Below are 17486 nucleotides of genomic sequence, written 5' to 3' on the forward strand. Positions count from 1 at the left end.
ATATTATTATTATATATTATATATTATATATTATTATTATTATTATATATTATATATTATTATTATATATTATTATTATATATTATATATTATTATTATATATTATTATTATATATTATATATTATATATTATTATTATATATTATTATTATATATTATTATTATATATTATTAGTATATATTATATATTATTATTATATATTATTATTATATATTATATATTATTATTATATATTATATATTATTATTATATATTATATATTATATATTATTATTAGTATTATATATTATATATTATTATTATATATATATTATATATTATTATTATATATTATATATATATATTATTATAGTATTATATATTATATATTATTATTATATATTATTATTATATATTATTATTATTATTATATATTATTATTATATATTATTATTATATTATTATTATATATTATTATTATATATTATATATATTATTATATATTATTATTATATATTATATATTATTATTATATATTATTATTATATATTATTATTATATATTATATATTATTATTATATATTATTATTATATATTATTATTATATATTATATATTATATATTATTATTATATATTATATATTATTATTATATATTATTATTATATATTATTATTATATATTATTATTATATATTATTATTATATATTATATATTATTATTATATATTATATATTATTATTATATATTATTATTATATATTATATATTATTATTATATATTATTATTATATATTATTATTATTATATATTATATTATATTATTATTATATATTATTATTATATATTATTATTATATATTATTATTATTATTATATTATTATTATATATTATTATTATATATTATTATTATATATTATTATTATATATTATTATTATTATTATTATATATTATTATTATTATTATATATTATTATTATATATTATTATTATTATTATATATTATTATTATATATTATTATTATTATTATATATTATTATTATATATTATTATTATATATTATTATTATATATTATTATTATATATTATTATTATTATTATATATTATTATTATATATTATTATTATTATTATATATTATTATTATATATTATTATTATATATTATTATTATATATTATTATTATTATTATATATTATTATTATATATTATTATTATTATTATATATTATTATTATATATTATTATTATTATATATATATTACATATATTATATGATTTTGTACATGTTTTTTCTCTTTCTGTACCTTCTTTACCCTCCAGCTGTCTATGTTGACATCGGAAAACTTGGTGAGCCTGTTGAAGTGTAAGCTGTCTGGTAACACCAGCCACTCAGCACAGATCTGGAAACTGTTCTTCTCTAAGGTCTCGGTGGTCCTGAACTCAGCCCTGGATCTCTTCTCCAACACCGTGAGATAAAACGCTTTATCTATTCATATCACACTTAAACTGTACATATAAACGTATTGACTAATTATTACTGTATGTAGGTCTCCTCTATTGATCTGGCTTTTCTTTGGTTGTATTTTCCTACAAAGAAAAGGAGACATTATTTTCATACTACCAGTAGATCTGCCAGGGTCCCAAACATGATTGTGAACGCCGACATTCAGTCATTTCCTGATAATGAAATCGTTTTTTAAATGTATTTTTAAACCATGTTCTCCAGACACTAGACCCCAGCTCTCCAGCAGTGTCCCAGGCCCTGGATGCTATAAGAGAGGTAAGGCTGGACAGCTTCAGCCTGGCTAGTTTCAGAGATCAGAAAATCATCAACCTCTGGTTCAACACCAGACTGCGTCCCTTCCTACCTGCCGTCTCCACTGACTTCCTGTCCTGCCTCGGCACCAAGAACTTCAGCTGCTCCACCTACCAGACCACGTACGTATTAACGTTACTATATATAATATAATATCACCTACCAGACCATGTTATAACATCACCTACCAGGCCATGTTATAATATCACCATGTTATAATATCACCTACCAGACCATGTTATAATATCACCTACCAGGTGATGAAAGGCCCTTTATCTACATCCCCAGAGTCAGATTATATCGTGGATACCCTTTTTATGTCTCTGCATACAGTATGAAGGAAGTTAGCGATAGTTCCGCGAGGCTAACTAGCGTTAGCGCCAGGAATGGAAGTTTACCGCTCACCATTATAATAACAAGGGAGGTTAGCATTTTGGGGGGAGGGGGTGATATGTGTGTGTCTGTAACTTTCTCTCTCATCACTATTCACACATTTTTTCAGGACTATCCATCATCATGGTCACATCCACATGAATGTAGAAGTGTTTATAAACATATTATATTCTTATTTACAATAAAAGAGACTCTAAAGTGACACAACACACTATTTACCACTGATTTCTATTGGGCACGACATTAGCTGAAACAACCAAAACAAACAGCAAATGTATCCAACAAGATTGTAGAGTCATAAGCTTTATGTGATCATCTGGTACTCGGAATATGGGACCAAATATTTACTACTTTAATACACATATAGGTGGATTTGTCCCAATTCTTTTGGTCCCTTAAAATGGAGGGACTATGTACAAAAGATGTTGTAATTTCTAAACGGTTCACCCGATACAGATCCAAATATACCTCAGATTTAAACCAGATGGTCTGCACTTTAAAAAGACATCTCCAAATCCTGGTCTGCTGCATCAACAACTCTTCACTGTGGAGAGGATTGACTTGTGTCCAAGAGGTTTGCTTTGCAGCGATGATAACCTCTAACCCCTTTGTCTTTTCCCTCAGCGTTCAGATCCTGAGCAGCCACCACTCAGCCATGGACCAGTCCAGACAGATATCAGTCTATACTACCTTCATAGAGGTCTTTCTCTCCAGGAACAACACAGCAGGTACTGACCAATAGGAACTGAGTCTCAGCAGGTACTGACCAATAGGAACTGAGTCTCACCAGGTACTGACCAATAGGAACTGAGCCTCAGCAGGTACTGACCAATAGGAACTGAGCCACAGCTGGTATTAACCAATAAGAACTGAGCCTCATCAGGTAGGAACTGACCAGTAGGAACTGACCAGTAGGAACTGAGCCTCATCAGGTACTGACCGATAGGAACTGAGCCTCAGCAGGTACTGACCAATAAGAACTGAGCCTCATCAGTTACTGACCAATAGGAACTGAGCCACAGCTGGTACTAACCAATAAGAACTGAGCCTCATCAGGTGCTGACCGATAGGAACTGAGCCACAGCCGGTACTGACCAATAAGAACTGAGCCTCATCAGTTACTGACCAATAGGAACTGAGCCTCAGCAGGTATCAAATCAAATCAAATGACACTGTTACTGACCAATAGAGTGCTGAGCCTGAGGGCACATTACTTTTTCTATAGGCCCTGTTCCAAAGTAATGCCTTGTAGGGAAGAGGGGGCCATTTCAGACACAGCCGTTGTCAGTCAAACTGCTGTGTAAATAACACAAACACACTTCTGAAAGTGTTGTCTGGAGAGTTACTATGGGATCTTCAATAGACTGGCACTGAAACACCAGCAGGGACTTTTCTCTGACTGTGTTCTCTAAATGTGTTATCTGGAGAGTTACTATGGGATCTTCAATAGACTGGCACTGGAACACCAGCAGGGACTTTTCTCTGACTGTGTTATCTGGAGAGTTACTATGGGATCTTCAATAGACTGGCACTGAAACACCAGCAGGGACTTTTCTCTGACTGTGTTATCTGGAGAGTTACTATGGGATCTTCAATAGACTGGCACTGAAACACCAGCAGGGACTTTTCTCTGACTGTGTTATCTGGAGAGTTACTATGGGATCTTCAATAGACTGGCACTGGAACACCAGCAGGGACTTTTCTCTGACTGTGTTATCTGGAGAGTTACTATGGGATCTTCAATAGACTGGCACTGAAACACCAGCAGGGACTTTTCTCTGACTGTGTTATCTGGAGAGTTACTATGGGATCTTCAATAGACTGGCACTGAAACACCAGCAGGGACTTTTCTCTGACTGTGTTATCTGGAGAGTTACTATGGGATCTTCAATAGACTGGCACTGTGTTGTCTAAATGTGTTATCTGGAGAGTTACTATGGGATCTTCAATAGACTGGCGCTGAAACACCAGCAGGGACTTTTCTCTGACTGTGTTCTCTAAATGTGTTCTCTCTAAATGTGTTCTCTCTAAATGTGTTGTCTAAATGTGTTGTCTGGAGAGTTACTATGGGATCTTCAATAGACTGGCACTGAAACACCAGCAGGGACTTTTCTCTGACTGTGTTCTCTAAATGTGTTCTCTCTAAATGTGTTCTCTAATTGTGTTGTCTAAATGTGTTGTCTAATTGTGTTCTCTCTAAATGTGTTGTCTAATTGTGTTCTCTCTAAATGTGTTGTCTAAATGTGTTGTCTAATTGTGTTCTCTCTAAATGTGTTGTCTAATTGTGTTCTCTCTAAATGTGTTCTCTCTAAATGTGTTGTCTAAATGTGTTGTCTAAATGTGTTGTCTAAATGTGTTCTCTCTAAATGTGTTCTCTCTAAATGTGTTCTCTCTAAATGTGTTCTCTCTAAATGTGTTGTCTAAATGTGTTGTCTAAATGTGTTCTCTCTAAATGTGTTCTCTCTAAATGTGTTCTCTCTAAATGTGTTCTCTAATTGTGTTCTCTCTAAATGTGTTCTCTCTAAATGTGTTCTCTCTAAATGTGTTCTCTAATTGTGTTCTCTCTAAATGTGTTCTCTCTAAATGTGTTCTCTAATTGTGTTCTCTCTAAATGTGTTCTCTAATTGTGTTCTCTCTAAATGTGTTCTCTCTAAATGTGTTGTCTAAATGTGTTCTCTCTAAATGTGTTCTCTAATTGTGTTCTCTCTAAATGTGTTCTCTCTAAATGTGTTCTCTCTAAATGTGTTCTCTCTAAATGTGTTCTCTAATTGTGTTCTCTCTAAATGTGTTGTCTAAATGTGTTCTCTCTAAATGTGTTCTCTCTAAATGTGTTCTCTCTGAATGTGTTGTCTAATTGTGTTATCTCTAATTGTGTTGTCTATATGTGTTCTCTCTAATTGTGTTGTCTGTGTGTTCTCTCTAAATGTGTTGTCTAAATGTGTTCTCTCTAAATGTGTTCTCTCTAATTGTGTTGTCTAAATGTGTTCTCTCTAAATGTGTTCTCTAATTGTGTTCTCTCTAAATGTGTTGTCTAATTGTGTTCTCTCTAAATGTGTTCTCTAATTGTGTTCTCTCTAATTGTGTTGTCTAAATGTGTTCTCTCTAAATGTGTTGTCTAATTGTGTTCTCTCTAATTGTGTTGTCTATATGTGTCGTCTCTAAATGTGTTGTCTAATTGTGTTCTCTCTAAATGTGTTGTCTAATTGTGTTGTCTGTGTGTTCCCAGACTCCAGCTGTAGCTCTGACACCCTGAACAGTGGAGACTGGCTGCTGAAGAACTTCAGAGGATTCTCTGCCTTCGCCTCCTTCAAGGACATGCAGAGACTACTGACCACCTTCTCTGTGGTAACTGTCTGTTGTCCTGTTGTCCTGTGGCAATAGTCTGTAATAGTGTCTGTTGTTGTGTCTGTGCTGCAGACTGAACCGTTACACCAGCTAATAGTGATAGTGTCTGTAATAATGTTGTCTGTGGTTATAATGTGAGTTGTGTGTGTGCTGCAGACGGAGGCCCTGCCCCAGCTCACAGTGAGACAGTTGGCAGAGGTGTCCTCTAGTCCAGACCAGCTCAGCTCTGCTGCAGACGTCACCATGCTGATGAACTACGTACCCAACATCCTCTTCACTGACTTCTTCAATGACTTCTCTCTAGCCATCACCGTGAGACAAGCTCGTCGTATATATTATATTTGTTTACAAATATGGAATAGGGGTGCCATTTGAGGGGATTCTGTCTGTCAATTGAGGGGATTCTGTCTGTCAATAGTTTGTCATTTGAGGGGATTCTGTCTGTCAATAGTTTGTCATTTGAGGGGATTCTATCTGTCAATAGTTTGTCATTTGAGGGGATTCTATCTGTCAATAGTTTGTCATTTGAGGGGATTCTGTCTGTCAATAGTTTGTCATTTGAGGGGATTCTATCTGTCAATAGTTTGTCATTTGAGGGGATTCTATCTGTCAATAGTTTGTCATTTCAGTGGATCCTGTCTGTCAATAGTTTGTCATTTGAGGGGATCCTGTCTGTCAATAGTTTGTCATTTGAGGGGATCCTGTCTGTCAATAGTTTGTCATTTGAGGGGATCCTGTCTGTCAATAGTTTGTCATTTGAGGGGATCCTGTCTGTCAATAGTTTGTCATTTGAGGGGATCCTGTCTGTCAATAGTTTGTCATTTGAGGGGATCCTGTCTGTCAATAGTTTGTCATTTGAGGGGATCCTGTCTGTCAATAGTTTGTCATTTGAGGGGATCCTGTCTGTCAATAGTTTGTCATTTGAGGGGATCCTGTCTGTCAATAGTTTGTCATTTGAGGGGATCCTGTCTGTCAATAGTTTGTCATTTGAGGGGATCCTGTCTGTCAATAGTTTGTCATTTGAGGGGATCCTGTCTGTCAATAGTTTGTCATTTGAGGGGATCCTGTCTGTCAATAGTTTGTCATTTGAGGGGATCCTGTCTGTCAATAGTTTGTCATTTGAGGGGATCCTGTCTGTCAATAGTTTGTCATTTCAGTGGATTCTGTCTGTCAATAGTTTGTCATTTCAGTGGATCCTGTCTGTCAATAGTTTGTCATTTCAGTGGATCCTGTCTGTCAATAGTTTGTCATTTGAGGGGATCCTGTCTGTCAATAGTTTGTCATTTCAGTGGATCCTGTCTGTCAATAGTTTGTCATTTGAGGGGATCCTGTCTGTCAATTGTTCAAAAGGTTTGTTTGGGTCTGAAGATGGACTATTATTCAACTGTCTTCCATTATCTGTTCTCTCTCTCTGCTACTCATCCTCTTCCTCTCTTACCTTTCCTGTCCCTTCCTCCCTCCTTTCATCTCTCCCTCCCTCCCTCCCTCTCTATCCACCACTCTCCCCTCCCTCTCTCCCCCCCTCCATCCCTCTCTCCACCCCTCTCCCCTCCCTCTCTCCCCCCCTCCATCCCTCTCTCCACCCCTCTCCCCTCCCTCTCTCCCCCCCTCCATCCCTCTCTCCCCTCCGTAGGGTCAAGAGTCTAAGTTCCCGGTGGCGGTGCGTTCAGCCATGCTCCAGCAGGTGTTTGAACGCGGGAACCTATCAGACCGCTCTGTTAGCGACCAGGAAGTACTCACCTGGCTTCAGAGCAGGCTCCGCCCACTGCTGATCAACCTGTCCCCGCTCCACGTCGCCCCCCTCTTCAGTGTGGTCGCACAGAGGAACTGCAACATTGGACAGCAGCTGTAAGAGACGGACTGATCTTCACTGGGGATTTAGGCTTGCGTCCCAAATTGCAACCTATTACTTATAAACTACAGTCACAAGTAGTGCACTATGTAGGGAATAGGGGGCGATTAGGGATGTACATTAGGGTAAAGTAGTGCACTATGTAGGGAATAGGGGGCCATTAGGGATGTACATTAGGGTAAAGTAGTGCACTATGTAGGGAATAGGGGCCATTAGGGATGTATCTCAGGGTAAAGTAGTGCACTATGTAGGGAATAGGGGGCCATTAGGGATGTATCTCAGGGTAAAGTAGTGCACTATGTAGGGAATAGGGTGTCATTAGGGATGTATATTAGGATAAAGTAGTGCACTATGTAGGGAATAGGGAGCCATGAGGGGTGTATCTCAGGCTAAAGTAGTGCACTATGTAGGGAATAGGGGTGTCATTAGGGATGTATCTCAGGGTAAAGTAGTGCACTATGTAGGGAATAGGGGTGTCATTAGGGGTGTATATTAGGATAAAGTAGTGCACTATGTAGGGAATAGGGGTGTCATTAGGGATGTATATTAGGATAAAGTAGTGCACTATGTAGGGAATAGGGGCCATTAGGGATGTATCTCAGACTAAAGTAGTGCACTATGTAGGGAATAGGGAGCCATGAGGGGTGTACCCTGAGTCAGTAGTGATGTTGATGTGCAGGGTGTATCTATCTTAAATCTTGCTCTATTTCACGTGAGACTGTAGAAGCATGTTTTCCTGTATCTTTGACTGATCTCAAAGTGTGTGGGGGGGGGGGCTCCCAGACAGTCACATGTCCTCTACTCCCCACCGTATCTGTCCTTCCTACTGTTCTCCCACCCTGCCCCCCTCCCCCTCTGTTTCCAACTGCATAACATGTTAAATGTACAAGATCCATGTTAGACGATAGTGTCAGGTGGGGGGTCGTCTCAGCAGCAGAGGAGAGGCAGCCATCTTGTATTTTGATGACGGGTATGTTTAATTTCTGACATGTTTGTCTCTCCAAGGGTGGAGGTGCTGAACGCCACCCTCCCTACACTTCAGGACAACACACAGAGAAACGTCTACGATCAAATCACCCTCTCCCTCCAAGGTACTGACTGACATCCACAACACATCCACTGGAAATATAAATACTACAGAATACTATGAAACTATAAATACTGCAGCATACTATGAAACTATAAATACTACAGAATACTATGAAACTATAAATACTACAGAATACTATGAAACTAAATACTACAGAATACTATGAAACTATAAATACTACAGAATACTATGAAACTATAAATACTACAGAATACTATGAAACTATAAATACTACAGAATACTATGAAACTATAAATACTACAGAATACTATGAAACTATAAATACTACAGCATACTATGAAACTATAAATACTACAGAATACTATGAAACTATAAATACTACAGAATACTATGAAACTATAAATACTACAGAATACTATGAAACTATAAATACTACAGAATACTATGAAACTATAAATACTACAGAATACTATGAAACGTGTCTTGCTGTAACACCAAAGCTCAACACTCGGTTTTTCATATTTTTATATCGTGATACAAAACCTACGACTCAAACAACTAATGATCGTATTTGTTGTCAGTTTGTCATATTGATTTTTGACCACAGAATTTCCCGTTAAGGATATTTGATTGACAGTCCTGTCCCTGCCCCCCTCCATAGGCTCTTCCCCACTCCGTTGCTATGGCACAAACTACAACCACAGTTTCTATGGTTACCTGGAGAGTTCCTTCCTGGGTTTCGGCTTCCCCAACCTGACCACCTTCCTCTCCCTCATACCCCATAGCCAGATGGAACAGGTGAGGGGTGTGTGTGTGTGCGTGTATCACAGGAGGTTGGTGGCACCTTAATTGGGGAGGACGGGTTCATGGTAATGGCTGGAGCGGAATTGGTAGAATGGTCTCAAATACATTAAACACATGGTTTCCATGGTTTCCACGTGTTTGATTCCAATCCATTTGCTCCGTTCCAGATATTATCGAGAGCCGTCCTCCCGTCAGCAGCCTCCACTGGTGTGTGTTTGAGACAATGCTTTAAGGGGACATAGATAAGGATGATGATGATGATGATGATGAAGGTGTGTGTGTTTGAGACAATGCTTTAAGAGGACATAGGTAAGGATGATGATGATGAAGGTGTGTGTGTTTCCTCATCTCTCTCTCTCTCTCTAGCTGGTGAACTCTCTGCCTGTCTCTGACCTGGGTCGTTTCCTGCGCCGCCCCAACGTTGTCGACGACGACACAAAACTCTGCCAGCTCTACAGCAACTACGCCAAGACCCCACTGTTCCTGGGGACTGTACGTACACACACGCACGCACACACACTCTCACACACTCACTCACTCACTCACTCACACACACACACACACACACACACACACACACACACACACACACACACACACACACACACACACACACACACACAATTGCTGTGTTACCCGTGTGAAACTGCCACCCATTCACCAGAAAGAACACATCCCAGTTTCCTCTAAACCGCATTCATATCTAAGCCACTGGCCTGTCTTCCCCCCCCCCCCAGGAGAGTATCCCTGAGTCAGTGAGGCGTCCCACACTGCCGTGTGTCTGGCCCCAGGCTCTCAGCAGCAGTCAGAGGTCAGAGGTCAACGCCTGGTTTGACCTGAGGCTGAAGAACTACCTGCCCTTCCTCACCAGGAGCCTGGTGACCTCCGCCGCTGTCCAGACCGCCCCTTGTCTGGCCTTCCAAAAACTGTAAGGGATTTTTCCCCCAAAAAATATATTTACTACGTATCTGTTTCCGATTTTATTGAACGGGGTAGACAGAAAACAGCTGAACGTCAGACAGAAGACTGGTGGGACCGGAATTACAATCCCGTGCAGGCAGGGATTTGCAGATGTGCAGAGGGCCGCGGCTTCCACCTGTTATGACTTTGTACTGAGACTTGTTACCACGGGAACAACCCCTTAGTGTTGGTGGAACTCTTGTAGAAGAGTTTCACATTCTGTCTTTTTATTCCGTCTGGTCTCAATGTTCGACATTGTGTTTCGACATATTTTTCCCACAATGTCTACGTTTGACTTGATCTGTTGTAATGAATGTGATGTTGTTGTTTTTGTTGTTGTGTTTTTTTTTAGCGTCTCAATTCTGGGGAGTTATAACTACAGCGCTGCAGACTTTGTGGAGAGAGATGTGTACAGGGAGACCATCAGGACGTATCTCACCTCAGGTCAGCCATTTTGTGCCACAGACCCGCCAGTTTCCATCAGAGCCATAGATATGTCTATGGAGTTTATGTAACCGTCCTCCATGTTGGCTCTAAATGTTCCATGATCAAATCGAATGAAATTGTATTTGTCACAACGCACGCTGAATACAACAGGTGTAGACCTTTCAGTGAAATGCTTACTTACAAGCCCCTAACCAACAATGCAGTTTAAAAAATGTGAATAAGAATAAGAAATAAAAGGAACAAATATTTAAAGAGCAGCAGTAAAATAACAATAGCGAGACGATATACAGGGAGGTACCGGTACAGAGTCAATGTGGAGACTATATACAGGGAGGTACCGGTACAGAGTCAATGTGGAGGCTATATACAGGGAGGTACCGGTACAGAGTCAATGTGGAGACTATATACAGGGAGGTACCGGTACAGAGTCAATGTGGAGACTATATACAGGGAGGTACTGGTACAGAGTCAATGTGGAGACTATATACAGGGAGGTACCGGTACAGAGTCAATGTGGAGGCTATATACAGGGGGTACCGGTACAGAGTCAATGTGGAGGCTATATACAGGGGGTACCGGTACAGAGTCAATGTGGAGGCTATATACAGGGAGGTACCGGTACAGAGTCAATGTGCGGGGGCACCGGTGTCGAGGTAATTGAGGTAATATGTACATGTAGGTAGAGTTATTAAAGTGACTATGCATAGATGATAACAGAGAGTAGCAGCAGTATAAAAGAGGGAGTGGGGGGGGGCAATGCAAATAGTCTGGGTAGCCATTTGATTAGCTGTTCAGGAGTCTTATGTCTTGGGGGTGGAAGCTGTTTAGGAGCCTCTTGGACCTAGACTTGGCGCTCCGGTACCACTTGCCGTGCGGTAGCAGAGAGAGCAGTCTATGACTAGGGTGGCTGGAGTCTTTGACAATTGTTAAGGTCTTCCTCTGACACTGCCCGGTGTAGAGGTCCTGGATGGCAGGAAGCTTGGTCCCGGTGATGTACGTGGTGATAACGTAGCAGTTTTAATTCTCACTATGATGTCATTGTTTGGGGAACTTTATATTGGTAATACTGAGAGAATGATACAGCTGGTCAACCACCTGTCATAACACTGCCATATCACTGCCATATCACTGCCATAACACTGCCATATCACTGCAATAACACTGCAATAACACTGCAGTAACACTGCCATATCACTGCCATATCACTGCCATAACACTGCAATAACACTGTTATAACACTGTTATAACACTGCAGTAACACTGCCATATCACTGCCATAACACTGCAATAACACTGCCATAACACTGCAGTAACACTGTCATAACACTGCAGTAACACTGCCATATCACTGCCATATCACTGCCATAACACTGCAATAACACTGCTATAACACTGCAGTAACACTGCCATATCACTGCCATATCACTGCCATATCACTGCCATAACACTGCAGTAACACTGCCATAATACTGTTATAACACTGCCATATCACTGCCATAACACTGCCATATCACTGCCATATCACTGCCATATCACTGCCATAACACTGCAATAACACTGTTATAACACTGTTATAACACTGCAGTAACACTGCCATATCACTGCCATAACACTGCAATAACACTGCCATAACACTGCAGTAACACTGTCATAACACTGCAGTAACACTGCCATATCACTGCCATAACACTGCAATAACACTGCTATAACACTGCAGTAACACTGCCATATCACTGCCATATCACTGCCATATCACTGCCATAACACTGCAGTAACACTGCCATAATACTGTTATAACACTGCCATATCACTGCCATAACACTGCCATATCACTGCCATATCACTGCCATAACACTGCAATAACACTGCCATATCACTGCCATAACACTGCAGTAACACTGCCACAACACTGCAGTAACACTGCCATATCACTGCCATAACACTGCCATATCACTGCCATATCACTGTCATAACACTGCCATAACACTGCCGTAACACTGCCATAACACTGCCATATCACTGCCATATCACTGCCATATCACTGCCATAACACTGTCATAACACTGCCATAACACTGCCATAACACTGCAGTAACACTGCCATAACACTGCCATAACACTGCAGTAACACTGCCATATCACTGCCATAACACTGCCATAACACTGTCATAACACTGCCATAACACTGCAGTAACACTGTCATAACACTGCCACAACACTGCAGTAACACTGTCACAACACTGTTATAACACTGTCATAACACTGCAGTAACACTGTTACAACACTGCTATAACACTGTTATAACACTGTCATAACACTGCAGTAACACTGTCATAACACTGCAGTAACACTGCTATAACACTGTTACAACACTGCTATAACACTGTTACAACACTGCCATAACACTGCAGTAACACTGCCATAACACTGCAGTAACACTGTCACAACACTGTCATAACACTGTCACAACACTGTCATAACACTGTCACAACACTGTCATAACACTGTCATAACACTGTCACAACACTGCCACAACACTGTCACAACACTGCCATAACACTGCTATAACACTGCAGTAACACTGTCATAACACTGTCATAACACTGCTATAACACTGCCATATCACTGCCATAACACTGCAGTAACACTGCTATAACACTGCTATAACACTGTCATAACACTGCAGTAACACTGTTATAACACTGTCATATCACTGCAGTAACACTGCTATAACACTGTCACAACACTGCTTTACCTGTCTGTCTGTGGTGGCAACGTGTTTTGTCCTGCTGTCTCCAGCGTCGGCTCCTAAGTGTTACAACGCCAGTGATCCAGAGCTCAACTCAACGGCCTGGTTTGCTGAGAACATCGGACTCTTCATCACTTATCTCACCTTGGAAGACCTCAACACATTCGGATCAGCGCAGGTACTGTACTGTGGTGTATAGACACACACACACACACACACACACACACACACACACACACACACACAGCTTCTACTTGAGCATCATTGAAAAAGGATACATTTCCAAATATCAAATTGCTAATTGAGTTTACTTCCTGAATTGACTGCTTTCAATTCAAATTGGCACGAACCTGGAATGCATGGCATGGTATTAATCCCTGTGTTGTCTCCCTCCTCTTCCTCATCCTCATCCTCCTCTTCCTCCCCTTCCTTCACCTCCTCCTCTTCCTCCTCCCCCTCCTCCTCTTTCACTTCCTCCTCCTCTTATTCCTCTTCCACCTCCTCTTCCTCCTCCTCCTCCTCCCCCTCCCCATCCCCCTCCTCCTCCTCCTCCTCCTCCCCATCCCCCTCCTCCTCCTCCCCGTTCTCCCCCTCCTCCTCCTCCTCCCCCTCCTCCTCCTCCTCCTCCCCCTTCTCCCCCTCCTCCTCCACTTCCTCTTCTTCCTCCTCCTCCTCCTCCTCCCCCTTCTCCCCCTCCTCCTCCCCCTCCTCCTGCTCCTCCTCCTCCCCCTTCTCCCCCTCCTCCTCCTCCTCCTCCTCCTCTTCCTCCTCCCAGGTGTTGCAGGTGTTCACAGTGAACCTGGTGAACATAGGTCTACTGAACTCCACTAGCCTGCCCCAGAACCTCACTGACTACTACACATCACTGGTCTACCTACAGGACAGCAACTTCAACCCTCTGTTGTGAGTCTGTCTGTCTGTCTGTCTGTCTGTCTGTCTGTCTGTCTGTCTGTCTGTCTTTCTCCTGTCTGTCTGTCTGTCTGTCTGTGTGTCTCTATCTCTCCTGTCTGTCTCTATCTCTCCTGTCTGTCTGTCTGTCTCTCTGTCTGTCTGTCTGTCTGTCTCTCTCCTGTCTGTCTGTCTGTCTGTATCTCTCCTGTCTGTCTGTCTGTCTGTCTGTCTGTCTGTCTGTCTGTCTGTCTGTCTGTCTGTCTCGCTCCTGTCTGTATGTGAGTCTGTCTGTCTGTCTGTCTCTCTCGCTCTCGTCTCTCTCTCTCCTGTCTCTATGTGAGTCTCTCTCTCCTGTCTCTCTCTCTCTTTCTGCCTCTCTCTGTCTCTCTGTGCCTCTCGCTGTTTCTCTCCTGTCTGTCTGTCTGCGTGGGTCTGTCTCTGTCTATCTGTCTGTGAGTCTGTCTTCTCGTCTCTCTCTCTCTCAATTCAATTCAAGGCGCTTTATTGGCATGGGAAACATATGTTAACATTGCCAAAGCAAGTGAGGTAAAACCTTTTCTTGTGGCAACAGGTCACAAATCTTGCTGCTGTGATGGCACACTGTGGTATTTCTCTCTCTCTCCTGTCTCTCTCTCTCTCTCTCTCTCTCTCTCTCTCTCTCAATCCTACATAATATTACCTCTTCTCTTTCTCCCCCCCCCCCCCCCCTCTCCAGTCTTCCTCTGTTGTTTCGATGTGTGGCCCCAGGGCCAGCCTTCAGACAGCTGGATGCTGAGCAGAGCATGATCCTTCTACACAACCTGACTACACTGTGTAGAGACCTGGACCCACAGGTAACACACACAGACACAGACACAGACACAGACACAGACACAGACACAGACACACAGACACACAGACACACAGACACACAGACACACAGACAGACAGACAGACACACAGACACACAGACATAGACATACACACAAACGTACAGACAGACACACACACACACACACACACACACACAGACACACACACACACACACACATAGACATACACATACAAACGGACACACAGACAAACAGACACACACACACACAGACAGACACACAGACACACGAACTGTACATTAACCCTCGCTGTGTGTTCTCTGCAGGTGTCTGCAGCTCTAGCAGCTAACATGGGAGACAACATAAACAGCAACACCATCGCTGCCCTTGGCAGAGAGAGTACAGGTCTGTCTGAGGGTCAGATCACCATGGCACCCGCCAGCGTTCTGTGGGCTTCCTTCAGCATTCTGAGCACTGTGATTGGCTGGAACCAGGGCCAGGCCATGGCCATCATCCAATCGCTGATGCTGTCAGGAGCCGTGAAGGTAACCTAGTTGGTGGTGGTTGTTGTTTTTCCCCCCAAAACACATTTTAAAAAGTCACAAAGATTAAAAGATAAAGACACAGGCTCTCAGATAAACACGTTCTTCACCCATTTGTCTTTCAATCTTCTCTTTCTCACTTTCCTGTCGGTTTCTGGTTTTCACTCATACTGCCTCTCAGACGTCAGAGTCAGGAGACCCGTAGGTGAACTAGCAAGTGGTAGTTAATCACCTAGTACTGGTTGTTGTTGTGGTAGTTAGTTAATCACCTAGTACTGGTTGTTGTTGCTGGTAGTTCGTTAATCACCTAGTACTGGTTGTTGTTGGTAGTTAGTTAATCACCTAGTACTGGTTGTTGTTGGTAAGTAGTTAGTTAATCACCTAGTACTGGTTGTTGTTGTGGTAGTTAGTTAATCACCAAGTACTGGTTGTTGTTGTGGTAGTTAATCACCTAGTACTGGTTGTTGTTGTGGTAGTTAATCACCTAGTACTGGTTGTTGTTGTGGTAGTTAATCACCTAGTACTGGTTGTTGTTGCTGGTAGTTAGTTAATCACCTAGTACTGGTTGTTGTTGTGGTAGTTAGTTAATCACCTAGTACTGGTTGTTGTTGCTGGTAGTTAGTTAATCACCTAGTACTGGTTGTTGTTCTGGTAGTTAGTTAATCACCTAGTACTGGTTGTTGCTGGTAGTTAGTTAATCACCTAGTACTGGTTGTTGTTGCTGGTAGTTAGTTAATCACCTAGTACTGGTTGTTGTTGCTGGTAGTTAGTTAATCACCTAGTACTGGTTGTTGTTGCTGGTAGTTAGTTAATCACCTAGTACTGGTTGTTGTTTCTGGTAGTTAGTTAATAACCTAGTACTGGTTGTTGTTTCTGGTAGTTAGTTAATCACCTAGTACTGGTTGTTGTTGCTGGTAGTTAGTTAATCACCTAGTACTGGTTGTTGTTGCTGGTAGTTAGTTAATCACCTAGTACTGGTTGTTGTTGCTGGTAGTTAGTTAATCACCTAGTACTGGTTGTTGTTGCTGGTAGTTAATCACCTAGTACTGGTTGTTGTTGCTGGTAGTTAGTTAATCACCTAGTACTGGTTGTTGTTGCTGGTAGTTAGTTAATCACCTAGTACTGGTTGTTGTTGCTGGTAGTTAGTTAATCACCTAGTACTGGTTGTTGTTGCTGGTAGTTAGTTAATCACCTAGTACTGGTTGTTGTTGCTGGTAGTTAGTTAATCACCTAGTACTGGTTGTTGTTGCTGGTAGTTAGTTAATCACCTAGTACTGGTTGTTGTTGCTGGTAGTTAGTTAATCACCTAGTACTGGTTGTTGTTGCTGGTAGTTAGTTAATCACCTACTACTGGTTGTTGTTGCTGGTAGTTAGTTAATCACCTAGTACTGGTTGTTGTTGGTAAGTAGTTAGTTAATCACCTAGTACTGGTTGTTGTTGTGGTAGTTAGTTAATCACCAAGTACTGGTTGTTGTTGTGGTAGTTAATCACCTAGTACTGGTTGTTGTTGTGGTAGTTAATCACCTAGTACTGGTTGTTGTTGTGGTAATTAATCACCTAGTACTGGTTGTTGTTGCTGGTAGTTAGTTAATCACCTAGTACTGGTTGTTGTTGTGGTAGTTAGTTAATCACCTAGTACTGGTTGTTGTTGCTGGTAGTTAGTTAATCACCTAGTACTTGTTGTTGTTCTGGTAGTTAGTTAATCACCTAGTACTGGTTGTTGTTGCTGGTAGTTAGTTAATCACCTAGTACTGGTTGTTGTTGCTGGTAGTTAGTTAATCACCTAGTACTGGTTGTTGTTGCTGGTAGTTAGTTAATCACCTAGTACTGGTTGTTGTTGCTGG

The 17486-nt window shown here is 40.9% G+C and overlaps 1 protein-coding gene across 1 annotated transcript in view; it reads left to right on the forward strand.

Moving 5' to 3' along the window:
• The window catches only part of LOC139370002 (uncharacterized), a 39179-nt gene that overhangs the window by 616 nt on the left and 21077 nt on the right, over positions 1-17486 (forward strand). Inside the window, exons 2-16 of the mRNA XM_071109280.1 lie at positions 1301-1447; positions 1707-1918; positions 2814-2917; positions 5416-5534; positions 5691-5846; positions 7168-7382; positions 8392-8477; positions 9099-9235; positions 9608-9733; positions 9979-10169; positions 10554-10645; positions 13447-13574; positions 14172-14299; positions 15003-15120; positions 15427-15645. Of these exons, the coding sequence (XP_070965381.1) occupies positions 1307-1447; positions 1707-1918; positions 2814-2917; positions 5416-5534; positions 5691-5846; positions 7168-7382; positions 8392-8477; positions 9099-9235; positions 9608-9733; positions 9979-10169; positions 10554-10645; positions 13447-13574; positions 14172-14299; positions 15003-15120; positions 15427-15645 (2172 nt within the window). The 5' untranslated portion in view covers positions 1301-1306. The remainder of the gene's footprint in view (positions 1-1300; positions 1448-1706; positions 1919-2813; positions 2918-5415; positions 5535-5690; positions 5847-7167; positions 7383-8391; positions 8478-9098; positions 9236-9607; positions 9734-9978; positions 10170-10553; positions 10646-13446; positions 13575-14171; positions 14300-15002; positions 15121-15426; positions 15646-17486) is intronic.

The sequence above is a fragment of the Oncorhynchus clarkii genome, chromosome 17 (genome assembly GCF_045791955.1).
Source record: "Oncorhynchus clarkii lewisi isolate Uvic-CL-2024 chromosome 17, UVic_Ocla_1.0, whole genome shotgun sequence".
NCBI classification, from domain to species: Eukaryota; Metazoa; Chordata; class Actinopteri; order Salmoniformes; family Salmonidae; genus Oncorhynchus; species Oncorhynchus clarkii.